The following is a 27,625-nucleotide window of genomic DNA, read 5'->3' as shown; positions in this document are numbered from 1 at the left end:
TCTTCATTACTGTGAGAGCAAGGGAGAGGAATTAATTTGAGTAAAACACTGAGAAAAAAACATTCTGGCTTCTTCTGTGGTCTCCAGTCTGTTCTGCTGTCATGCTAAAACTTGTTGAGATCCCTGTTGGAGAGCTGAGGACTGAAATAAAGGTTGTGTATGGCATCCTGTGGAGCTCAGTGGGATGACAGGTTTCATATTGTCTTAAGTACTGCAAAGTAGAAGGCCACATGCAAAATCAACTGCTGTCTTATTCCACATTCATCCCCTCTGAGAGATTATTTTCTGCATTCAAAGTCCTGTTAAAGGCATTACAGAGAGTCATTATTTTACAATCATTATCGAGCTTTATTGGTGAGCTCATTGAGGAAGGATAATGAAAAGGATAATGTAATACTTTGCACATACTCTCGTCAGGTGTTGATGTATATAGTAAAGCTGCCTGTACTATACAGTCTACTGTTTGTACAATTCTGAATTAGCCACTGTAAAATCAGATAGGACAGTGACACCAAGCCAGAACATTCTTCTTTCTAAAAGCAGCCTGCTGCTTCTATTCTCTACACAAGACCTTCTGACTGAATGATACAAATTCTGGTTTAAACTCATGAATCTAGTGTATTTCCTTTTGTTGGACAGAACAGTATTCCATCCTTGTCATTCTGGGTTAGATCCTAGGAATTCTGGAAGAAGGCCATCTTCCTGGAATGTTAAATATCTTTCTCACTCCCCAGATGCTGCCTGACTATTTCCAGCATTTACTGCCTTTTTCCCAGAATTTAAAGGCATGTGGCAATCCACAATCCTTGCTGGTCGGTTCATTTTTGCATGGGCCAAACACACACACTATTTGTTAATCTCCTTCTACCTCACCACAACCTATATTTTAGCAACTCATCCCCATTGAAATGGAGGACGCAGCCCACACTATCAAGTCAGAAAGGAAGGCAGGAAGGAAGACAGGAAGGAAAGTGGAAAATAAAGTAGAAAGGAAGGCAGAAATCGCTTGCTGGGTTTAAGCAGATGGGTTTAAGTAGATATATTCAGGCATATCATCCCTGCAGTCCCAGAAAGTGCTTTGAAATTCTAAGCAGACACATTCCGCATATTCCTGGTTTAAGGACACAGTTTATCTAATTACTTGGAAAGAAATATTTTGACTGCTGTGGGAATAGTGACTACATTGCGTATACAATAGCAGGGGGGAAAAACAAGCAAGTAAGCCTGAGGGAACTTTCAAATCAATTAACAGTCCAGTCAAGGTCCAATTTTATCACTGGCTGCTTGCAGGAGGCTGTATCTTTTACATCTGAGTAATGTGCAGCATTTTTAACTGTTCCACGAGTAGCTTTTTTTTTTAAAAAAAGGGTTTATTATTGAGTCCCATAGTTGTAAAAGCTTAAGGAGGAGTTTACAGAGCCACACTCCATCGCCGTGTCTGACAAATACCTCAACAATCGTTAATAACATAGTTACAAGGTTTCTCTTAAAGGAAAGCTTTACTCAAACCAAAGAAAATCCTATTAAAGACTCTATTATCACAACTCCAGTAAAACACACACAATAAGCACTTTAAAAGGCTTGAATTTTTAACACTGACTCCTTACTGCCCTCAGCAACTTGCAGACTCCTCAAAGCACTGCCATTGAAATAGATTCATGTTCAAATATAGATTCTTGCTCCTGCTGCTTTTGTCTTCACATCAGTGTCCTAATATTCCCTGTGAAGATACATTAACAATGTAGAGAGACTAATGGGAATTTTAATCGGGGTCCATTTCTTCATACATTTACTTTTTCATTATCAACCGTATAATTTAATTTGATTCACTGCGACTTTTAACAGGGGAACCGATACAGCTTGTAAAATGGGATGGCTTCAAAAGACAGCACCAAACCATTTGTTTTTCGAAGGCCAACTTCTGATAAGTGAGTAATGTGTTGTCCACACATCTTTATTCTTCATCATGTCTGATTAACATCTGCACTTCTCTCATTTCTGGTACATTTTTAAATGGCGCACCTTGATAATATAAAAAATGTGAACGTACTGCACAATGCAAATTGGTGGCATGCAGGCCAGGATTCAGCCAGGTTCAATTTTGCATCTGCTCTCAAGCTAGAGCTGGGCTCGGTAACTCTCAATGATTTGATTTTTGATTGATTTGTTATTGCCACATTTATTGGTATACAGTGAAAAGTATCGTTTCTTGTGTGCTGTACAGACAAAGCATACCATTCACAGAGAAGGAAATGAAAGAGTGCAGAATGTAGTGTTACAGTCATAGTTAGGGTGTAGAGAAAGATCAACTTAATGAAAGGTGGGGGTGTGGGGAGATGAAGGAAAGGGAAAAAAAAATTCTGTCCACTGTTCAGTCACTTTTGTATGAGGACATCAGGTTTAGGTCTGAAAGTATGAACAGAGGAGCAACCCTATGACAATGCACAGCAGGGGCAGGGGGGAGGCTAGAAATCACCAAGAGTCTGTTTCTATCCTGCATCCCATTTGCTATATTATCCCGCAAAGTTGCTGCAGCCTACACAATTGCAAACCCGGCCAGCAGGCATTTCATTAATCACGTACTGCTTACTTCTTTCATGAGAGGGCTATTCTGTGCAACAGTCTGGCGACTCCACATGTACCAGGCTGGGTATCATTTGCCAAAAAAAATCTGACTTCCAACTTCTGTGAAAATCTTTTACCCAAATCAACACAGTGAAAACTCATTAATTATTATGTGTAGGGCTTGCACAATATTGCTGACATAATTTCCAGGAGCGGAGAGTATCACCGTTCGAGGAATTCTTCACCACTTACTGGAACAACATCGCTGGAGAGTGTGGAGCATGAAATGTTTAAAAACAAATCCAGTCCCTCAAATATTGGTCATTTCCATTTTGGGTATTAAGTCTGTGGTGCTTGTGCATCTCCCATCTAATGCTGACTCTCAATACCAAGTCTGTTCTCCTGATGATGATACTGACAATCTTTGTAAATACCCTTTAAAAGAAATGTTATCTTTTGTCATTCAACTGAATTAATGTTTTTGCAAACACTGAAAGGAGAATGAACTTGGAGAATTGGCTGAGTCCAGTGTTGTTGACAACTTACTTTAATGACTATACCGATTAGTCCATGTAACCTGGTTTTAATAAGTGATTAAATTCGACAGTAAAAGAGAGAGACAGACAGACAGACACAGAGCTGGACTATCCGAGTCAGCACCACAAAGCACTGGCCAGAGTCCTACAGCGTGAGGGAGCTGGATTTCTCATCAGTAGAAATATAGCCAGTAACAGTATGGAAGAACAGTCATACGGACTCAAAACAGTAACTCTGTCTCTCTCTCTCTACGGATGCCGACCGACCTGTTGAGTTTTTCCAGGACTTTTTTATTTCAGCGACAGTAAATGCTAGCCATTAACAGCTACAGTATGATAGGAGCTGGATTCATATTGGCAGAGGGGCAGGAAAGACATTTAAATTAAGGCCATCACTGCACTTCAGAAACACAAGCGTTTTGTTTTGTTCTGACTTATTCAGATTTTTCACCAGACTTTGGCCTCATTATCCTTACACTTTTACATGCCATTGTCATTCAGTGTTTGAACAAAGTACTGAACATACATTAGCGTGACAAAATTAATGATCATTTTAAAAAGGTAATATAGATGATGAGAAGAATTAATTCATATCCATTTCCAATGCAGCCTGGTTCCCTTTGTGTCAAATTAAACTGTGTATGGACTAAAGACTGAATTCAAGAACAATCGTCCGTGAAGAAGATTTGTACATGCACCATTACTACCAAGTTGTGTTTGCGATTAGAAGTTCTGGTCACACACGATTTGCCTGATGTCGGAGGAAGATTCACAAGGATACTAGTCACCTGTATGAGTGGACTGAGAGCTCAGGATAAAACGCCCGGCCAGACATCAAATACTGCAATTGGCCCCCTGATGCAGGCAGCACTATTATTTCCTTGATATCTGTCGAGACAATCCATGTTGCCTGCCATATATCGCCAAGGCGCAGAGCAATGTAAAGTTTCAGATTAATGGCAACCTACTTCACTATTGACTTAACAAGTCAATTGAACCCATCATTACTCATTCTCTATTGCTTTCAAAACATGAGAGACAGGGCCGTAATCAGGCTCAAGTTTTGTTTGAAAGGGGCAGCTGAAAGGGGAAGGCTAAAAACATTGTAACACGCATGGATAGATATTTCAAAATGTTCATTTAACAATGAGTTTTTTACATTTGAGGTATTCTTGAGAAGACATACGTGAAGGTAAAACAAGCCTTAAAAAATATTGAATTCATGAATACTAGGTTCAGACAAGAGGTGGATACTCAAGAGCAAACATTGGGTCTGCAATGGATTATTTTCACTCCCCCAGAAATCACTTTCAGTTTGCTATTGGTACAAGGTTGAGGGGAAACAGGAAACAAGCCTCACATCACATCATAGTGAAAGAGTCAGTAAGCTGTGGGAAGAAATTGTTTTCCAACCCGAACTTTTGTCCCACGGGATATTTTCCATTGATGGTATTTACATATTCATAAGCAACAAGTGGGACTTGAGTGGATTAGATGGTAACAATCTTATGCACAAGAGATAATTGAAAAATCTCTATGTGCAGTGAAATATAAGCAGATTGAGCATTATTTGCTGTCTGTATAATTAATTTCTTCAACTTTTTCTGTCTCTCCCCACAAAACTCATCTTTGGGCTCCTATTCTTCATTTACATAAACCAACATTAGTCTTCTATTCCTCATTTGCACTATCCACTTTGTATCTTCTACTCTTGCACAATATGCGGTTGGCGTCCTGTGCTCTGCCTCATTGCTTTTCCTTGTTCACCTTATGACTAGCTCTCAATTTCCACTAACTTACTATCAGGCACCTGATTCTGTCAGTGTAGCTCTCCACCAGATTCCATTTCTCTAGCTGTGAAACCTGCTGCTGCCACCTCCATTAACTTGTACAATTCATTGCCAGCTCATTATTCTCTTCTGAATTACACCTCCTCCTCTCCAAACAACTTGCATTAGCTTTCTACTCTCCTCCATCGCTGCCCTCCTATTGTCTTCTACATATCTGACGCCATCTCTGTATCCTCCCCAGTTGAAACTTGCCAGCACCTACTATCCTTGTAATTTAACTCACTGCTCCTCTGTGAAACTTACTCCCTGTTCTCCTCTAGCTCACTATTTACTCCAATTTTGCTCATGTTGATTCACTGTTTATCTGCAAGACCTCTGCTAACTATCTCATCATTGAGTTTTAAAAACAACTTAAAGGTACACTTGCTTCCTGTTCCCTCCAGCAACACAAAAGGACATTTCACCAAGCCTAATCAAAAGGATCCATCTTGCACTGCGACCCAGTGTGACAGAGACACTTGTAGGGAAGCAGGTTATAAATAACTATGTACTGAGGAGATCAATAGAATTTTGTTCGTAAGCTCAGTGGTTTGATGTGAAAAGCGGGGACATTTTTGCCTTTGAGGTAGCTCTGGCCTTTGAGAGAATACAAGAACGCTATAAAACCCCAGCATCGGCCAGTTAGAGCCTCATATGCACACCCATATCTTATGTGTGCACACACATGGTTACACATGTACACCAGCATGTACATACACTCATAGGCACACTTGCATGCACACACTCCTATACACAGTCACAAACAATTGCAAACGCACTTCCTCCTACAGTCGCAAACATGCACACTCCTATGCAGTCACTCATTCCACACTACAATACTACATTCTGCACCCTCTCCTTTCATTCTCAACATACGATATGCTTTCCCTGTATAGCGTGCATGAAACCATACTTTTCACTGTACCCCAATGCACGTGACAATAATAAAATCAAATCAACTGCAAGCGTGCCCACCCACACAGTCGCAAGCGCACGCTCCCACACAGATGTAAACATACACACTCCCATGCACTCACATACACACACACAAACACCCATATATACACAAATGCATACACATTCCAAAGCATACCCACAAACACACACTCCTACGTACACTCACAAATGCACTCCCCTATGCACTTGCAAACACACACTCCTACGTACAGTTGAAAACACACTCATATGCACTATCACAAGCACTTGCACGAACTTCTACATGCACTGGCAGACATCTACTCCTACACACATTCATGCACACCCTCAAACGTACACAGACTCTTATGCACACTCACACACACTCATATGCGCACACACACACACACACACAGCTGCGATCACATAAACAGACTTCCCATCTGCCATCAGCCATTTCCATGTCACCTTCTTTGAGCTCATTTGTACTTCATTAACTGCCATTGACTTAACAAGATTTATGCAAATGAGACCACAGGACCTTGCCAACTCCCACTGCAATCAAGTGATTATGTATGTACAATTCTCCTGCTATGAAAAATTAATAAATGACAAGCCCAGTCAAGACAAAGCAGAGACTCCTGTGATTTTTATTTCTCCCACTGCTTAGTTTTTTTAAAGCATTTGCATGCTTCTTTAGAAAACATTAACTTTGCTTTACACTGGGATTAATCAAAGTCTTTCGTTAATTTATCTCAACGCAGCTCTTTCAGTCATGGAGAGTAAATAAATACTTGTAATAAATGAAGCCACCTTATTAAACTGTAGAAATTTACAACTGTAGTAATTAGATAAATAACTCCAATAAGCAACATGGCATGTTTCACGTCTTACCCTCTTGAATTCACACAGAAGAAATGTTGCTCTATTCTAATCAGTTACTGCAAAAAAAATCAAAGCTGGGCAATGTAAGGTGCGGCCCTCTAATCTAATATTGATCGCCAGAGATTTTCTGATAATCAACAGCAAAGGACACCTCTGAAAAGCTGGGATTGCAATAGTGCCTCTGTTACCGCTTTGTGTGTCAAAGTCAACATGGAGACAGGGACGTAGAATAATACTGCAACACAATTATAGGACTGCAGGAAATTCAGTCCACATGACAGGTGCACCATAAGCTAGGAAGCATAAGCAAGGCCGTAATTCAATTTATAGTTATGATATGATACTAAACTGTTCAGAATTGAGATTATTACATTTCACCCTTTAACTCACTCCCAGATACCTGTTATTTCATGCAGAAACCACCCAAAATAAGAACATAAGAAATAGGAGCAGGAGTAGGCCATCCAGCCCTTCGAGCCTGACCCGCCATTCAATAAGATCATGGCTGATCTGTCGTGGCTCAGTTCCACATTCCCGCCCTCTCCCCATAACCCTTAATCCCCTCGCTTATCAAAAACCCATCAACCCGCGTCTTAAAAATATTTAGCGAGGCAGCCTCCACCACCTCAACGGGCAGAGAATTCCAGAGATTCACCACCCTTTGAGTGAAGAAGTTCCTCCTCAACTCCGTTCTAAACCACCCCCCCTTTATCTTGAGGCTGTGCCCCCTAGTCCTACTGTCCTTTCTGAGTGGGAAGAGCCTCTCCACCTCTACCCTATCCATCCCATTTATCATCTTATACGTCTCAATGAGATCTCCCCTCATTCTTCTAAACTCTAACGAGTACAAGCCTAGTTTATTCAGCCTCTCCTCATAGCTCAACCCCCTCAACTCCGGTATCAGCCCAGTAAATCTCCTCTGCACTCCCTCCAAGGCCAAAATATCCTTGCGTAAGTGCGGCGACCAAAACTGCACACAGTACTCCAGAGATTCCAGTAATAATCCCTCTTCTGCAAACTTGTTTACCTGCATGCATATATATGTACACCAAATTGCAGGTCACAATGTCAAATGTTGCTCTTCCACAATTTAAACTTATGTTATAGTTAAATTCTCACCTTTCCCACATAGAAAGTGCACATCATGCAGAGACGATACATGTACATTTGCAAGTTCACCCTTCGTAAGATCGTGTGTGAAAGAACTCTACAAATTGATTGCACATAAACCACCATGAGTCCTTTGAGATTCCAGCCTGTCATTCATTCCCATATATTTGTTGTAGCTCTGCTCTTTCCATCTTGGCCATGCTACAGTACATACTGGAAGATCTTGACATAGGAGTACAAATTCAATTCAGAACAGACAGCAAACTCTTCAACTTGTAGAAGTGTAAAGATTTGTCTAAAGGTTCCTGAACAGCTACAGAATGAACTCCTGTTCCTCCAGAGGGCAGGCTCTCTCTGTACATACTCCAGAGGACATTCAGCTGCGAGTTAATTGTTTTGCCCTCGACTCAAAGCACTTTGACCCAACAATACGTCAGAAGCTGACAGAGATCTTGTAGCAACCCCCCCTAGCCACATACTCCCAAGGCCCCACAAGCACCACATTAACATATTCTTCCATCAGTATGGACGTTTTGTTATCTTGGAAATATCCCCTCCAATAACATTTCGTTATGGCAGAATCACACTCACACCTTGGATAGGTCACGAAGTTTGTCTCAGGGCAAAGATCAAATTCTGCTAGATTCTTGCATCATCTCTTTATAGGTGTGAAGCTTGGGTGACCTATCAACATCAGAAAGTGACTAGAAACATTCTATCTTCACTCTCTCAGATTTATTTGCAACATCAAGTGCCAGGACAAACTCCCTTACACTGATGTTCTTGCAAAGTGCCTGACATTTAGAGCTTGGTCATCAGAGCTCGGTCATCAGAGCTCAGCTTTGCTGGGTCGATCATGTGGTTCACATTGAGGATTCCCACAAACCAAAGTAATACTCTACAGCCAGCTGAACAAAGGAAGCTGCACCATAAGATGTCCCACACTTAAATATAAAACAATTTGAAAGCTAATCTCAGAGCTGGATCCCAATACACAGAGAAAAAAAACAACCTTGGACAAATCTAAATGCAGAAGTCTCTATCATTAAGTGATTTTGACATTTGAGAACAGAGTCTCTGGGACATGGAAATGTGGTGCATAGCCAATGTCTCTATCCATCCCTCCAACATATGCAGTGTTTGCAATTGGTTATACAAATCGAGACTTGGCTGAACATCACACATGTGACAATGACATCCTACACCGTAAACTTGTCTTTTTTTGATGAACATTCATCCATCAAAGAAATGAGAGAATCCACAAAACCATCCAAAATTAAGATTCCTGTTTGTAACTCACTCCTGGCTAACTACTTTCCGATATACCCACCCAAAGGCCTCAATTAGATTCCAGCCTGTAAGTCACTCCCAATTATCCATTAGTCTTTGAACCTCTCAGTAAAATTTCAGCCAACAATTCATTCTGGGGATCCATTATTCTCCACTCTCACATCTGGAATATGCCAGGATGCAGACGGCTAGTTTGGTTATTTTTGATGCAAGTTCCCCAGCTGTCTCGAGTGCAAGATATTGAGTTAAAACAGGAAAGTCATCGACGTAGGGAAGTGTATCAGCATTAGCAGTGAGCGATTTACCATTTTTGGAAACAAAAATCTAAATTTTAGATTCAAAGAGGAAAGAAAGATTCTTGTTCTGTGAATATTATTGTGAAAGACAAAACTCTCAGTCTGCTCTGTGCTTTATTCATGGAAGAAACTCAGTGAGACTCCACATGCAAAGCCAATATAAACTCAGAATGTCAATGTTACATTGTTCAAGACAACATCCAATTTCATTTTTACAAGTAGGATTAAAAAAACAGAGGGAAAAAAAAACCTCTTTCCGTATAAGCACCAAGCGGCTATCAAAATACCTTTTCTGCCTAATCATACGGAGAGGATTGACACAAAGGCCACACTTGCAGCTGTCAAAAGAATTTCCCCATCCCCCATATTGAAGCAAGCAAATTAATTTGCACATTAGTTGAGGTGCTACTAAAGCCTCTTCATTAGGAGATCTGCAAACAAGGGCAAATAGTCGGTGCACAGGCCATCGTTATCAGAACTAATTGCCTCAGCTTGGGGAATGGAGGAAGTCGTGTTCAGATCTCGTCCCGCACTGGCAAATTGGGGCCAAGTCAAACAATGTACGAGATCACAAGAGTTCTGTACCGTGATCGGCTTCAGACATGCGCCTGTTCAGTCCCAATCATGGCACTCCTACAAAGCTGGCCTTTGAAGCAGCCTAAGCTGGAAGCACTCCATATGCAGATAGGGGCTGCAGATTGCAGTTAATTAGACCTAGTTCTTAAAACTTCCCACGGTGTCGCGAGCATCTTACTCTAATGATCTTACTTTAGCGCATTTAGGGCCCAGCTAATTGATGTCAAGTGTATGACTTCTTTAATGAAATGGAAACCATCAGACAAACAGAGAAGAGAGAGAGAGGGGAAAAACAAGAAGTGGGTTACAGAGTCAAACCTATGGTGCTCCATGCCTCCAATTAAAAAGAGCAGAGGGGAAAAAAGGGAAAAGCAGCAGCTTACCTGCTTAATTGGGATTGCTCGACCACTCCCAATACTGTCTGCTCTGGGCTCAAGATTTTTCTTTTCCTTGTCTAGATCACTTCCCTTTCGAGACTGGAAGACAGAAAATGACCAATGTGACATAGCAGAGGATTTCTAAAACACTGAGGAATATTGCAAACTAAAAACTCACAGCCTGAAATCTTATCCTCAAATACCACCACACATCTATGGCATTCTTAGGACATCAGTACAATATTCAGCCACCTAAGTCAGAGACACAGGATTTACTTTATTAGTTTTTGCCACTATTACATTCATGTTGCTCGCTCTTTCATAGAATGATGGGAAATTTTAAAACATTCAGTGCTATTTAGCCTCAGGCTTAGGGACCACTTAACCATGGTAAGGTTCTAAAGCCAGTTGTTTCTGGACACAGTTAAAGCATTAGTATGGCCCCCATTAAGTGTGTTGGTGTCAAGATGATTTGCCTGTGATTTGTGGTGGAGGCCCAAACAAGGACTATGCTGTTCCAAAGGGCACTCCATTTATTCCCAGGTTAACAGCAATGCAAAATCCAGGACCTGTTTCTGGTCAGCCTCCAATGCCAGTCAACCAGGTCCACTGCCTGCTCTGTTAAGGTAACTATGGTAACCACATCATATCCACATCAAGGTCAAGGTTGTGTTCCTGAATGAAAGAGTCACACATCAGCCTCTGCCACCAGGAGCTCTCCATCCGTAATGACCAGGAGTGTGATCAGGGCCTAGGGAAAGAGGAGAAAGAGTAAACTGGGCTTGAAGGGGGAAGGGGGGAAATGTGTATGGGCATTGGAGGAGGGGAGGCAGAGGAGGCTGGGTGTGAAGGAAAGGCCTGCACAGGCATTGGAGGAGGGGAAGCAGGTGTAAAGGAGGGGCAGAGGTATTGGAAGAAGTGGGTGGAGCAGATGCAGGATCCAGAGGGAGCAGGATCTGAAGGAGGTGCACTTGGGTGGGGGTGCGTGTGTATGTATGTGTGTGGGTGTTTGGGTGGAATGCAAGAGGATTTGGGACCCCTCTTCCAAGCAACAGAAATCACAAAAAATGAAGGAAGCTCTTGAGGCGTTTTCAAACAGGCACATGACTGGGGTAATCGCTGGTTAACTAGGTGTGAACAGATGATTGAAATTGTCTTAAATAGTCAGTGCTTTTAACATCTCATAATTGACCCCTTTAATACTGATACGCCGTTAGTGTCATTTGTCCAATACAAGCATCTGTCCATGAGAAGCAGGTGGGGACTACACTAATACACTGGGAATAATTGCTCTACAACATATTACATTCTTTTCATTCGACACACTTTGTGTGGTATCCTCAATTCGTCATTTCAATCTCTCATCATGGTCATCACCTGCGACAGACCCACAACCAGCAACACATCACCATTCAAAATGCTGCCCCTAGACCCATCTGGGGTTCTGAAGGTCAATCTGTAACTATTGCTCGCTGTTTCTGACAACTCAAATCGACATAGTGAAAATCTACACCTCACTGTAATGCAGCACCAAAGTGCTCAGCAGAATGCAGAGGGTTCCTCTGCAGCTAACATCATTATATTTTATTCCCTGCTTTGTTGTAGCCTCTTCCTTTGCCTTTTTACTGCTTTGTTGTGCCTTTCAGCTCTGTTCTCCCCCAGCTGCAACACTGCAAGTTAAATGAGCAGTGGACATTGACACGTGAAGAGTAGCTGGCACCACAGAGATGAAAAAATAAACTTTGTTGTTCCAGTATCTACTTGAAGCTAGCAATGTATTTTATTTAAACTTTTTCTTTAATATGGTGGGGTGGGGAAAATTAGTGGATTAAGACTTAATTCGCCCTTGAATATAATTATCCCAGCATAGTTTAGGGTACACACAGTTCACAAAATGAATTATTATTTGTCAAATCTTTAATATGGTAGGAGTTTAAACATATTGCAAAGTATTTATAAGACAAAGAAAAAGGGTTAACTCAACTGCCTGAATTTCACTTGTCGGAACTAAATAACTTGAGCGTTTGTATTTTTCTGCAGTCCATTCTTTTAAAAGAGGCTTTGATATTTTCAGGATTCAGCAACCTAGGTCATGTAATTAGGATGTGCAGCAAATGTTAATAAATGTGGGATGTTTGAGAGAATGAGTCATTATACAGCTGAGTGAGGGCACCTAGTGGCAGAAACCCCCCATACAGCAACAGTTTTAAAAAGTCACAATTTCAGATCGAAACAGGCAAATACCACTGTGGATACAACAAATCAGAACTAAAATAACAGCAGATACTGTAAGCACTCAGCAGGTCAATCAGCACTTACAGAGAAAGGGTAAAGGTTAGGTCAATGTTTCAAGCAGTTAACACTACAATTCTTTTATTTAAGCCAATGAGTGGCATGGTGGCAAATGGATGGCACAGTGGTTAGCACTGCTACCTCACAGTGCCAGGAACCAGGGTTCAATTCCAGCCTTGGGTGACTGTCTGTGTGGAGTCTGCACATTCTCCTGCCGTGTTTGTGTGGTTTTCTTCCAGTTGCTCCGGTTTCCTCCCACAATCGAAAGATGTGCAGGTTAGGTGGATTGGCCATGCTAAATTGCCCGAGTGTCCAAAGATTGTGTAGATTAGGAGGATTAGCAAGGTAAATACATGGAGTTACAGAGGTAAGGCTCTGTTGGAATGTCAGTGCAGACTTGATGTGCAAATAGCCTCCTTCTGCATTGTGGTGATTCTATGAATTGTATACAGATAGCCAAAAGAATTAGAATGCAACCTCTGCCGAAGTTGGTCAGGCATTCTTGAAGACCTAGTGCGAATGAGATGGCTCTGTGCCAAAACTGATTACTTTAACCACATCTTTTTGATTCATAGATGTAGCTCCACAAGCTCTGGCAGATCCACTGATCCAAATCATCCTGCTTTATGTTCACTGAGGCAAAGAGCTGAGTCATTCTGTTATAGAGGTGCTGAGAGCAAAAATGATTGGAAATGTGCAATTTCCAGTGCGGGATAACTGAGCACAGGTCACGAGTAAGGGCGTTCGACAAGGCTTCGGAGGCATGAATACATGCAGTTTGTAAGTAGCCATTTCAATGAAGGGACAGTAAGGGGGCTGGATTTAACGGCACCTATATAACCACCGCTGCCACTTCCACATGGAGGTTCTACAAGCTTTGACGCTTCTGAAAATTAAAACAAATCAGCAGCTAAGGAACAAACCAGGGAGCGTACTTCATGCAGGAAACTATTTCCTCCTCCTGTTACCCAATCCTATTCTGTGCTTTGGTTAAGGACTATTTCAGTATTGTTTACACATGATTTGGCAATGCTCCAGATCCTCAAAGTGAGGCAATACTTACAGCAAATATATTAGACCGTCGCTTTGACTGTTTTCGAACAGGAGTTGGAGTGTTGGAGGTTTGAGGAATGTCTATTCGGAGCTCCTTTTGACTTGTGCTGGGTGTGGAAGGGACTGAAGAGGAGTAATCACTCAAACTTCCTCCACCATTACTTGTCTAGAAGACAAAGAGAACAATTTTAACGACAGGCAGGAAATTGTTCCCCCCGGATTATTCAAGACAGAGGCAGCTTAGACCTTCAGTCAGCCAGAGATCAGTGGGTCAATGTTCCTGCCTCTAAACAGAAGGTTGTGGGTTCAAATCCCACTCCAGAGTCTCGAGCACAAAATCCAGGCAGAGGATCCAGATGCAGTACCGAGGGAGTGCTGTAGTGAAGGAAATGCTGTCTTTTGGAAGAAACAAAGACCCCACCTGCCTGCTCAGGTGGCACGGCATGGTGACACAGTGGTTAGCACTGCTGCCTCACAGCGCCAGGGACCTAGGTTCAATTCCAGCCTCGGTGACTGTGTTGAGTTTCTTCCCACAGTCCAAAAGATGTAGAGGTTAGGTGGATTGGCCATGATAAATTCTCCCTTAGTGTCCCAAGATGCATAGATTTGGTGGATTAACGGGGTAAACATTTGGGGTTACGGGGATAGGGCAGTGGGGAGGGCCTGCGTAAGATGCTGTCTTTCACAATTGCTGCAGACTTGATGGGCCAAATAGCCTCCTCCTGCACTATAGGAGTTCTATGATTTTATGATCCAAATATGCTGCATTTTTGACATTACAAATATGAATACGCTTCAGTCAGTGCATTTAAGTGAAGAGAAATGAAAACACAAAATGCTGTAAATACTCAGTAGGTCAGGCAGCACCTGTGGAGAAAACCCACAGTTCATGTTTCAGACTGAAATGTTCACCGGGACAGCGAGTACAATCAGCTCTTGCTCCCTGCGGGGCAATGAAACCAAACTGCCACGCCAAACCGCCAAACTCAAAACAGAACTGGAATCTTGTCCTGCTCAGAAAGAGGCTGACTGACCCATCAAATCTGTGCTGGTTCTTTCAAAGAACTCTTCAATCCAGTTTGTCCCAATTCTTTGCCCATATCCCTGCAAACATTTTCTCCTTCAGCTCTTTAATCTATATCCCTTTTTCATCTATATCCATCTCCCTATTAGACAATGCATTCCAAATCTTAACCACTTGTGTAAAGAAACGTTTTCCCTCCAGTCGCCTCCAGTTCTTTTGTCAATCACTTTAAATCAATGCCCTTGAGTTGTTAACCTTTGAGCCTTTGGAAATACTGTGTAAAGTGTTACCTTCCCTTTGAGCTATCAGTTGAACCAATTTCTGAATGGGATCACACTGTGCTTCCTTCCATAGGTTTAAACCTTGCTAAGGACACTGATCCAGACAGAATGGGGAGAATGTCAACATCCCACAGCTCACTGTTTCTTTAAATACATTCCCAACATTCATTCCACTCCCCTCCCCTGATCACATACCTGGCTGACATGAACAGCAGAGACCTGGGCAGAGCACACTGATGAATGGCTTGGGGAATTGGGCAGTGACTTGCATGGTCCAATGGACAGCTGTTGCTTCTTCCTCGTGGCCACTATCTTTTGGGCAACTGTTAAAAGATGGAAGAAGAAGAAAAATCAGGTTTAGGCCACTGTGTTTCAACTTGTTTACAAGTCTCCTGATCCACAGACTTGAGACGACAGCCCCAGTGCAGGACTGAAGGAGTACTACCCTGTCAGAAGTGCCAGCTTTCAGATGAGACATCAAACCATCTGCTCTCCCAAATGGATGTTAATTGTCCGTGGCACTATTCTGAAGAGGAGCAACAGGATTCATACACTTGGTCAAATCTTTATCCTTCAACCAACTAAAGAACAGATAATCTGGTCATTAACATATTGCCGCCTGTGGGATCCTGATGTGATAGATCGGCTTTCCTACACTTTAATATCACGTCATTGGCTGTGAAGTGTTCTGGGTCATCCAGAGGTAATGAAAGATGTAGAAATGTAAGTCTAACTTTATGTTTGGAATATTTCTACAGGTTCTTTCAGAAGGTCTAAAGGCGACAGATTGCAAAGGCACATATGTTTTTTCAATTATAAAAACAGGAGGTGTTTGAAAAACTCAGCAGGTCTGGCTCAATGGAGAGCGAAACAACGTCCACGTTTCAAGTTCAAGCCCACAATGACTCCCCTTTGGAAATGAAGAGAGAAAGAAATGTAAAGTGTTTTATGCTGTTGAGAAAGGGCAAGGGTCAGGTGGAGCAAAAAGGGAAGGTCAAGGATAGGTTAGAGGGCAAGAGATTACATTAAAAGATGTCATGGAGTAAAAGGCAAAAGGAGTGAGAATGATAGTGGTGAAGGAACAAAGCATTGGTCCAGAGTGGGTATTAATAGCAGAACAAAGCTCAGTGCTGTCTGAAAGCAAAACAGCAGAAAGTGTTAGTGGCAGAATAAAGATCAATGTTGTGCTCTTTCTGTATTCCCATTTAAACCCCCCGTTTCCCCCCCCCCCCCCCCCCCACTTCCCTGAGGCGGGGTCTAATTAATGCAAATTACAAGGCAAGCAAGTACATCTGGAAGTCCAACTTAAACTAACTCTCTACTCCACTTGGGTCAGAATTTACATAGATTTGTATACAAGTTAAGGATGTTAAAATATACTTCCAATTCACGTGATGTGAGCATCGTAGGCAGACTATTATTAACTGTCCTCGAGGTGATGGTGGCCATCAATATAATTCAGTGGTTAAGTCATTGCAGTGGTTAGCTGAAAGCGAACCACACTGCAGTGGGTCTGGAGTCACACATAGGTCAGACTGAGCAAGGATGGCCGATTTCCTTCCCTAAAGGGCATTAATAATCAGGTATGTCTTTCATAATAATCCAATAGTTTCATGATCACCATTACTTTTTTCACCTTTACTATCTTTTATTCCACATTTGTTGATGGAATTCAATTTAAATTCCAAATTCTGCCATGGGGGATTAGAACTCATGTCTTCAGATCATTAATCTAGATCTCTGGGTTACTAGCTCAGTAACATAACCATTATGTTGCCATACCTCTTATATACATAGCATTCATGTGAATAGTATTCCCTGAGTCTTGCGTCAGCCTGCATTTAAATGTGTACAGTGTTCCCTGGGCCTTCCAAAGACCGTACTTAAAAAAGGAAAATACCAGTTTCTCCGGATACACTTGGGTCTGGTAATTGAGAGTCACTTCAATTATTTGAATTGTTCATTACTCCACAGTGCCTGATTGTCAGACAATCAGGAAAGGGTCAAGTGAAAGGAAATAAAAGGACAATACGCGTGATAAATGAACGGAAAGTGAAACTAGGGCGGCCGTCATTTGTGAAATCCAAAGAGGTTTCAGTGTTTTGACTACAGCAAAACAAAAACACAGCAGCTGAGGCTCCCCTCATGCTCACTACCCAGTGACTTTGCTGGAAGATGTGAGTGTTTAATTCAGTGCTGGGCAACCAAGGCTAGTGAGTGCAGCCCTCCTTCATCTCAGTGGGCCACAAGACTGAGATCAGGCTTGCTCACTAATCCTGACCCTTGAGTAAGATTAAATACATTTAATACATGCTGAATATTTCATAACAAGTAATAGGAAATGCTTAACATTTATATATTAATAGAACTGTCACCAACTTCAAGTGGTAAAAACAAAATAAATACGCTTTGATTGGGCACAGACAGAGTGCACGGCTCTCTCAGTCAATGTTGTGAGCAATCAGCATGCACTTCACTTCTCTTGCCCATGCTTTATGTGCGAATCATTTCAGTCACACCAGTCCAAAAAAACTATGCAGATGAAAACCAGTGGAAAATGGCAATTCCAAGCGCGATCAACGGTCAACACAACATCTCGTGGACTGCACTCGAGCCCCAAAGAACCGCAAGTGGCTGCTGGAATTCTCTCCACACATCTGAGCTTTCTGGTCCTCCTTGATAAAACTTATATTTAGGCATCACCGTGTCAAATTTTTGACTGGTTACACTCCTGTGAAACATAACTATCGTAACAGCGGTAAATAAATGTGGTGTTCTGGACACCATAAGTGCACTTCATAGGGATAACGCAACCATGGCTCCAGTTAGACCGGTTGCCATTCACATCCCATTGATCAGTTGTTTTTATTGAATCCTTTCCTGCAGTAAGCAATGTTTTTTAGACTCACCAAATTCTAATCTTGTCTTGTGCACTAACACGATCCAGACATGTAGGAGGTGACTTGCTTTAATGAAACGTAGAAGCAGGCATAAGCCATTCAGCCCATTGGGCCTGTCTACTATTTCTCCCCACTCTATCTCCAAAACCCTTTACATCATTGGCATTTAGAAATCTGTCAATCTCTATTTTAAACATACTTAATGACTGAGCTTCCAAAGATTCACAATTCTCTGAGTAAAACAATTTCTCTTCGTCTCATTCCTAAGTGGCTTTCCCCTTATTTGAAATTGTCCCCTGGTTCTGGACTCTCAAATCAGAGGAAACATTTTACCTACATATATCCTATCTATCCCTTTAACTGCTTTGCAAGTTTCAATCTCATTCTTCAAAGAATACAGGCCCAGTTTCCCCAAACTCTCTTCATAGGACAGTCCCACCATCCCTGGAACAAGTTTACTCTGGAAAACCATAATCCCCCTTTGCAGCCCCTACAGTAAAGCTGGAGTCACAAATCAGATGCCCAGGAAAACTGCAGGAAGAGTCTGTGCCCTATCACTTCATGTTATCCAGCCATCAGAGCCACCTAGCTGCAGACCTATCATGCTACCTAAAATTAAAGGCAGCAATTGTTCCAAACTCTAGAACTTGTAAAACACCATGGTTCATCATTTTCATTGTGGTCACAGTACAGCTGTGGCAGTGTTTAAGCAGATGCATTAATAAAACTAAAAGCCCAATTTTGACTTTCTTTGAGTTCAACCTTTAGGCAAAATTAGAATCTGGGAAGGTTTTTGTGTGTGTGTGTGTGTGTGTGTGTGTGTGTGTGTGTGGTGTACGTGGGTGGGGTTTGGTGGCAAACAGGAAAGTAGAAAGAAACTGGGATAGGATCAGGAGGAATTTGGAAAGAAATTAGGAAATCGGAGGAGGAGCCAGCAGTTGCGGGGGCAGGCGGGCGGGCAGGCGGGCATGGGGCGGGGGGGCACAGTGGTGGTGGTGTGCTGGCATGCGCGGGGGCGGGGGGGCCAGCAGAACAATGCAATCATCCAGGAGAATGTCAGGGGAAGGGTCCCACATGCCAGATTGGCACGAAAACCAAAATCACATGGATTTGGGTTGGGCTGGTTAGATGGAGACAGAACTGGCATTGTTATAGAAGACAGAGAGTACTGGTGGAAGGGTGTTTTTCAGAATGGAGATCTGTAGCTAGTGGTGTTCTGCAGGGATCAGTACTGGGACCTCTGCTGTTTGTGGTATATATAAATGATCAGGAAGAACTTGTGGGTGGTCTGATTAGTAAATTTATGGATGAAATGAAGATTGGTGGTGTTACTGATGGTGCCTGGGATTGTCAGAGGATACAACAGGATATAGATCAATTGGAGACTAGGACACAAAAGTAGCAGATGGAGTTTAATCCGGACAAATGTGAAGTGATGCATTTTGGAGGATCAAATTTAGGTGTGAATTATACTGTAAACGGCAGAATATCAGGTACATTAACATAGACCGATCTGGGCATGCAGGTCCATAGTCCCCTAAAAGTAGCAACACAGATGGCCAAGGTGATTAAGGCAGCATATGGCATGCTTGCCTTCATCAGCCAGGGCACTGAATCCAACGGATTCCTACAGTACAGGAGGAGGCCATTTAGCCCATTGAGCCTGCACCAACAACAATCTCACCCAGACTCTAACCCCGTAACCCCATGTAGATAGCTTGCTAATTCCTCTGATGCTAAAGATCAATCTAGCGTGGTCAATCCACCTAACCTGCATGTCTTTGGAGTGTGGGAGGAAACCGGAGCACCTGGAGGAAACTCATGCAGACACAGGGAGAACATGCAAACACCACAAAGACGGTCACCCAAGGCCAGGATTGAATCTGGGTCCCTGGCGCTGTAAGGCAGCTGTGCTAACCCCTGTTCCACCGTGCTGCCCCATGGGGCATTGAGTGCAAAAGTTAAGAAATCATGTTGCAGGAATATAAAACCTTGATTAGGCCACATTCAGAATACTGCAAGCAGTTCTGGTCACCACAAAACCAGAAGGACGTGGAAGCTTTGGAGAGAGTGCAAAGAAGGGTCACCAGAATGTTACCTGGTTTTAAGGGTGTTGATTATGAGAGGTTGAATAAACTAGGATCATTTTCACTGGAAAGACAAAGGCTGAGGGGAGACCTGATAGACGTCTACAAAATCATGAGAGGTATAAACAGGGTGGATAGTCAGAGGCTTTTTCCCAGGGTGGAAGTGTCAATTACAAGTGGGCACAGGTTCAAGTTGAGGGGGGAAATGTTTGAGAGAGATATGTGGGGAAAGTTTTTCATGCAGAGAGTGGTGGGTGCCTAGGACACGCTGCCAGAAGAGGTGGTGGAAGCAGGCACACTAGCAACATTTACAAGGCATCTGGATGGGTGCAGGAATAGAGAGGGGTTAGAGGGATACAGACCGAGTAAGGGCAATCTTTAAAAAATTTAGATAGGGCATCATGATCGGCACAGGCTTGGAGGGCAGTGCAAGTTTGAGTAGGCCCAAACTTTGTAAAGCATACTTTAATCATCCAATGTTGTGTCTCTCTGATATAAGCCAAAACCGGTACTACTTTTAAAAAAAAATCAAGCCACAGCAGCAATTGCCGACATTCGATGAGCAAGCACATAGAATTTCCAATCCATGTGCTGTACTTTCCTTTGTCTTAAACCGGGAGAATATCAAGAGAAATGGAGAGACTCAGGAAAAACTGGGAGTCAGGAGGAACTGGGACAGAGTCGGGAAAAAATTGGTAGAGAAATGGGAAAAATCTCAGAGGGTCGGAAATAACTGGGAAATAGTCAGAAGAGACAGATTTTTGAAGTTTCTATGTTGAGTTGCCAGGGCCCTGACACTTCAGAAGTGTCTTGCCAAGCTCAATCTGGGAGTTTTGTAGGACAACCTTAAATCAAGCACCAAGCTGAGCTACAAACTGGCACAGTATTAGCCCATCTGGTTTAGGGACAGATTTACATTTCTGTTTTCATGAAAATCTTCACAAAGAACCGCAAGCTAAAAAAAATTTAAATCTGAACCTGCTAGCACTCTTCCAAGATTACCAAAGCACAGCTGTGCAAATCAATTAGTCACACCATCATTCAGACCATTGATTGGAGCTCAACTCAAAGGCAACTTAAATATTTCAACAGACAATCTCAATACTGTTGTCACTGTAGAATCATTTATTTATTGATTAAACAAGGTTCTCATGAGAATGCTAAAAGAAAACCTGTTACAAAAGGAATTGAGGACAAGCGCTGTCAGGAGGGAAAAAGTTTGCTACTTATTTTTTTTCCACAGTTGCTGTTATTGACATTTGTGGCTGAATTTTCAGGTCAAATGGAGATGGGGGGCACACGAAAATACCAATTCCAATGTGAGTGCTGGTTTCTAATGCAGTGCTCATCTCAGAACACCTGGAAGAAACTCACACAGACACGAGGAGAATGTGCAAATTCCACACAGACGTCACTCAAGGCTGGAATTGAACCCAAGTTCCTAGCGCTGTGAGGCAGCAGTGCTAAGCACTGTGCTGCACCAAGAAACAAGCCTCTGCCTTTCCTTAGGCACCTTTCCAACAGTGAGTAACACAATGAAATGGTTGGCAAAGTAATTGGCTATTTGGATCTTCTTAATTTGGACCTGTCCTTGCACAGACCTACCTACTCCATTACCACTAATTGGCTGCCAAGACTGTAACCATGCCTATTAAGGGCATTGTTGCATGAAAGCCTGGGTTGCCCTTTGATTTTCCATTGCGTTTGAGTAAACAAAACTCTTCCCTCACACATTAGATCAACGCAATTCAGCTACTACCATCACCACTGGGCAAATTCTGAGAGAATGCTTGACACTTATTGCTATCTGTGCATCTTACTGAACTTCAGTCACATTTCTTCTACTTTTATCCAAGAAAAGGAACTTCCCAAAGCTGCAGCACTTGCTGTAATTTTCCCAGAACTGCTTCCACTTCCCATCGTGCTCTGGTCACGGATTTACCATTCTCTCCATTCACCTCCATTCACTCTCCATTCACCTGACAAAGGGCAAACCCCGAAAGCTTGTGAGTTTACTATCAAATAAGTTGGTTGGACTTAAACCTGGTGTTGTCAGACTTCTTACACGGATTTACCCACAGGAATGTGATGGCTTCAGGGAAGATTCCAACTGAGGCCACACCCATTCACCGCAATTTGCTGCATGAAGTTTACACCTTGGCTCATTGCTGGAATGTAATGAGTTGCATCTGTACAACTACCACATAATCACAACCAGATGGATTGGAAATTCTATGTGCTTGCTCATTGAATGTCGGCAATTGCTGCTGTGGCTTGATTTTTTTTTAAAAGTAGGACCAGTTTTGGCTTATATCAGAGAGACACAACATTGGATGATTAAAGTACGCTTTACAAAGTTTGGGCCTACTCAAACTTGCACTGCCTTCTCACTTTGAATGGTATGGTAACACAAACTATTCACTAAACAAGGCCTGTCCCAACAGATTAGGTGACACCTGGTGGAACTCAAACACTGCATGTTGCATGAATGCTTATGATGCTCTATATTAAATTGTCATCCACTGTTCTGCCAGCTAGATGATGATGCAAAGAGGGCCGCAGGTACCATCACCCAGAAATGGGACACATACCCAGAGAAATAGGATGAGCTGTAATCTGTATGGCCCCTCAAACTTACTCTGCTCCTTCGTGAGAACACTCAACCTCAACTTCACCTTCCCGCACACTCACAATACCCCTCGATTCCTTTCCAAGTTCAAACACTTCTCAATCTCAACCTTGAGTACACTTAATAACAGGACATGGATAGCTCTCTGGGGAGTGACAATTCCAAAGATTCAGAAACCCCTGGGTGAAGAGATTTCTCATCTCAGTCCTAAAAGTCAGCATACAGTGCCCTAACATGAAGACTTTTCAGGCAGGCTTCAAGATGTATGGGTGTGAACATACTGGAGGGCATGGTGGTACAGTGGTTAGCACTGCTGCCTCACAGCGCCAAGGACCTGCGTTCAATTCTGGCCTCAGGTGGCTGTATGGAGTTTGCACGTTCTCCCTGTGTCTGTGTGGGTTTCCTCCCATAGTCCAAAGACATGCAGATTTGGTGGATTGGCCATGCTAAATTGCCCTATAGTGTCCCAAGGTGTACAGATTAGATTGATTAGCCTTGAGAAATGTGTGAGGTTATGGGGACTGGGCAGTGGAGAGGGCCTGTGTAAATCACTCTTCAACAGAATTGACGCAGACTCAAGGGGCCAAATGGCCTCCTTCTGCACTGTAGGAATTCTAGATTTCTATGACCAAAAGAGAAAATGCTGGAAAATCTCAGCAGGTCTGGCAGCATCTGTAAGGAGAGAAAAGAGCTGACATTTTGTGTCCAGATGATCCTCCTATGACATGGGTTCAGATCCCACCATGGCAGCTGATGAAATTTAAATTCAATTAATAATCTGGAATTGAATCCTCAGTAATAGTGACCATTACCTATGATCATAATAATCCATCTGGTTCACTATGTCCTTCAGGGAAGGGAGTCTGCTTGTCCTTACCTATATGTGACTCCTGACCAAGACCGTTGATTCTTTACTGCCCTTTGCAATGGCCTAAACAAGCCATTCAGTTCAAGGGCAATTGAGGTAGGCAACAAATGCTGGCCTTGCCCAGCAACTCCCCCAACCCAGGAAGAATAAAGAAGAATGATTAGCCAAAGCATCTCCTTCAACTGCCTTCTTTAAAATTGGAGGAGTTAGGAAGTTAAAACCTTGAGAATTCCAGGAGGTGCTCAACTGGTGAGAAAGTGCAATTGCAATTAACAGCACAGTAAAAGGCTATTCGGCTCAGCAAATCTACGCTAGCATTTATGCCCCACGATTGTTCTCCCCGCAGTGACATATCCTTCTAGCCCTTTCTTCCAGGTGTTTACCTTGCTTCCCCATAACTATTACTTGTCTTGACCAGTCCACATTGGCAATTCCTATATTTTGGGGTAGAGAAATTTAAAATGTAAGATGGTAAAAATAAGCACAATATGTGTGAGCCTAGAATGGAGACTGAGTTATATTTGCATGACCTGATCTAATTAGCCCCTCATTGCCCACACAGACTTTACAGCGTGGACTCCCTGTTGTGCAGTGCCATGGGTAGATTCTCTAGTATATATCATTTACACTAATCTAAAAGATTAGCAGCGGAATCCCATTATTATAAATTTTGCTGCCAACAAACGTTGCCCAAGGCACAGCACTCCTTTAGAGTAACGAGTTCTTCAAAAGTAAACCTTTTTTTATTTAAAAGGCTCAAATTAGAAAACATTACGCTTAATGTTATCAGGCTGTTGTGGAGAACTGATTGGAGCCCCCCTTTCACAACTTGTTTCAGAAACCCATGTCAACTGGGACGAGGATATAAAGTTCAACTTCCACTTTCAACAATTAACACTACAGACAAATTCAACTGGGAAATTGAAAACCTTCAAAACCTAACTCCACTGACAGTCCAAAGGTTAATACCAATTACCTTATCCCAAAAGCAATTCATTATGTGCACTGAAACACTGCACTTGCTCATCACTTGTAGGATTGCCAACTTTTGTTGGCGTTTTTGAAGGTTTGATCACGTGACATCTGATTATATAACATTTGCCTGCAGTTTGCAAACACATCTCACAGTCGATGCCAATTCACTCGACTCTACTGCTTACTCCTTGGTTTGTGTCCCTTTGCGAATCTGCACCCATATGTGCCTACTGATCTGCTTCCTTCCAGTGAGAGCGTCTCATCTGGGATTCTGTTCCCTCTCTGCCCTTCTCCAAACTTCTGCAATCAAAATATTGCCTCAGGATTCTTTACTTTTCTTTGACTCTGTCTGGTTCAAGTTTAGATTGTCACACAGGATTTCCAGTTATTTGTGAAGATATCACTGTTGCACTCACACCCATCAGTCACCTTCATTTTTTCTGATGTATTTCCCTCTGTTTTCAAATGCTGGAATTATACAAGAAAACATTTTTACCCCTTCTATTCCTGGATTTTGAGCTAATTCTGATTTGTGTGGCATTTAAGATTCCTGTAATATATTATCGATATACAATGAATAAAATCTGGAACTGAAAGCTAGTGTCAGTAATGGTGGCCATGTAAGAACCTATGGTTCATTAATGTCCCTTTGGGGGGAGGGAAATCTGGTCTCGGAATCTTATATGCTTCAATCAAGTCACCTCTTACTCTTTAGCAGGTACAAGCCTGTCCAACCTTTCCTCATATGACAACCCTTTTCATGTTATTCTTGTAAACCTTCAGTCAACTGCTTCCATAAGAACATAATAAGAACATAAGAAGTAGGAGCAGGAGTAGGCCATCCAGCCCCTCGAGCCTGCCCCGCCATTCAATAAGATCATGGCTGATCTGAAGTGGATCAGTTCCACTTTCCCACTTTCTCCCCATAACCCTTAATTCCCTTGCCAACCAAAAACCTATCTACCCATGTCTTAAATATATTTAGCGAGGTAGCCTCCACCACTTCAATGGGCAGAGAATTCCAGAGATTCACCACCCTTTGAGTGAAGAAGTTCCTCCTCAACTCCGTTCTAAACTGCACCCCCCCCCTTATCTTGAGGCTGTGCCCTCTAGTCCTGCTGTCCTTTCTGAGCGGGAAGAATCTCTCTACCTCTACTCTATCCATCCCCTTCATTACCTTATACGTCTCTATAAGATCCCCCCTCATCCTTCTAAACTCCAACAAGTACAGACCCAGTCTATTTAGTCTCTCTTCATAGTCCAACCCCCTCATCTCCGGTATCAGCCTAGTGAACCTCCTCTGCACTCCCTCCAAGGCCAAAATATCCTTGCGCAAGTGCAGCGATCAAAACTGCACACAGTACTCCAACTGTGGCCTCACCAGTACCCTGTACAGTTGCAGCAAGACCTCCCTGCTTTTATATTCTATCCCCCTCGCTATAAAGGCCAGCATCCCATTCGCCTTCTTGACCACCTGCTGCACCTGCAGACTGGGATTTTGCGACTCATGCACAAGGACCTCCAGCTCCCTCTGCACCGTAGCATGCTGCAGCTTTTCGCCCTTTAAATAGTAATCCCTCTTACTATTATTCCTGCCAAAGTGGATAACCTCACACTTGCTAACATTGTACTCCATCTGCCAGGTCCTCACCCACTCACTCAGCCTATCTAGATCCCTCTGCAGGCTTTCCACACCCTCCGCACAATTTGCTTTTCCACTCATCTTTGTGTCATCAGCAAATTTTGACACGCTGCACTCAGCCCCCTCCTCCAGATCATCTATATAAGTGGTAAATAGCTGAGGCCCCAGCACAGATCCCTGCGGCACTCCACTAGTTACCAACCGCCAATCAGAATAGCACCCACTGCTACCAACTCTCTGCCTCCTATTAGACAGCCAATCCTCTATCCACGCTAACACCTTATCCCCAACTCCATGCCCCCAACCTTCTGAAGCAATCTCTTGTGCGGCACCTTATCAAACGCCTTCTGAAAATCGAGAAACACCACATCCACCGGTTCCCCTCTGTCTACCGCACTAGTCACATCCTCATAGAATTCCAATAAATTTGTCAAACATGACTTCTCCTTAATGAATCCGTGCTGCGTCTGCTCTATCAAACAATTCTTCTCTAGGTGCCTCGCTATTTCTTCTTTGATGACGGATTCCAGCATTTTTCCAACAATAGACGTTAAACTAACCGGCCTATAATTCCCTGCCTTTTGCCTGCTACCTTTTTTAAACAGCGGCGTAACATTAGCCGTTTTCCAATCTTCCGGCACTTCCCCAGAATCCAGCGAAGTTTGGTAAATAATCACTAAGGCGTCTACTATCACCTCTGCCATTTCCTTCAGAACCCTGGGATGCATTCCATCCGGTCCTGGGGCCTTGTCCACCATCAGTCCCGCTAGTTGATCAAGCACTACCTCTCTAGTGACAGTAATCGCATTCAGGCCCTCAACTCCTACCATCCTTCTATCTTTAATATCTGGCAAACTATTCGCGTCCTCCTCCGTGAAGACCGAGGCAAAACACTTATTTAAGGCTTCAGCCATTTCCTCATCACCCACCACTAAATCCCCCCTCTCATCCTCTAAGGGTCCAACATTCACTTTAGCCAGCCTCCTCCTCTTTATATATTTGCAAAAACTCTTACTGTCCTTTTTTATATTTAGCGCTGGTTTAGCTTCATAGTCTATCCCTCCTTTCTTTATCAACTTCTTACACTCACACTACAGTAAAAATGGCCTTTGTTATTATTTTGTATACAAAAAGTGCGTTTTGCTGCATAGTAATTAACCTTTTTGTTGCTTTGTGTTTATTTTAGATGGTGAGGGTCAGAAGATCATCCACCAAAAGGTAAGTGCTAACTTACTTCCAATGTGTTTATATCCTTCCTTAAATAAGGCAAACAATATGATACACAGTACTTTAAATGTGGCCTCTCTAATGCCTTACATAACTGAAGCACAACCTTCCTATATTTGTATTTAATTCCCTAACAATAAATGATAACATTAGCTTTCCCAATTACTTGTTGTATCTGTATATTAATCTTTTGTGATTCATGCACTAGGACACCCAGATCTCTCTGCACCCTCTCACCAGTTAGATAATAAGATTATTTTTCTTTCTG

At 42.6% G+C, this 27,625-nt stretch overlaps 1 protein-coding gene across 1 annotated transcript in view; it reads right to left on the bottom strand.

Moving 5' to 3' along the window:
* The window catches only part of agap1 (ArfGAP with GTPase domain, ankyrin repeat and PH domain 1), a 712,549-nt gene that overhangs the window by 218,212 nt on the left and 466,712 nt on the right, over nucleotides 1-27,625 (bottom strand). The window contains exons 7-9 of the mRNA XM_080198627.1: nucleotides 15,225-15,352; nucleotides 13,735-13,890; nucleotides 10,386-10,478 (exon numbers count right to left, since the gene is read on the bottom strand). Coding sequence (XP_080054753.1) covers nucleotides 10,386-10,478; nucleotides 13,735-13,890; nucleotides 15,225-15,352 — 377 coding nt within the window. The remainder of the gene's footprint in view (nucleotides 1-10,385; nucleotides 10,479-13,734; nucleotides 13,891-15,224; nucleotides 15,353-27,625) is intronic.

This window comes from Carcharhinus amblyrhynchos, chromosome 11, assembly GCF_965287045.1.
Source record: "Carcharhinus amblyrhynchos chromosome 11, sCarAmb.v2.hapA, whole genome shotgun sequence".
Classification (NCBI taxonomy): domain Eukaryota; kingdom Metazoa; phylum Chordata; class Chondrichthyes; order Carcharhiniformes; family Carcharhinidae; genus Carcharhinus; species Carcharhinus amblyrhynchos.
The sequence above is the reverse complement of the archived record's forward strand: the minus strand, read 5'-3'. Positions and strand labels throughout refer to the sequence as shown.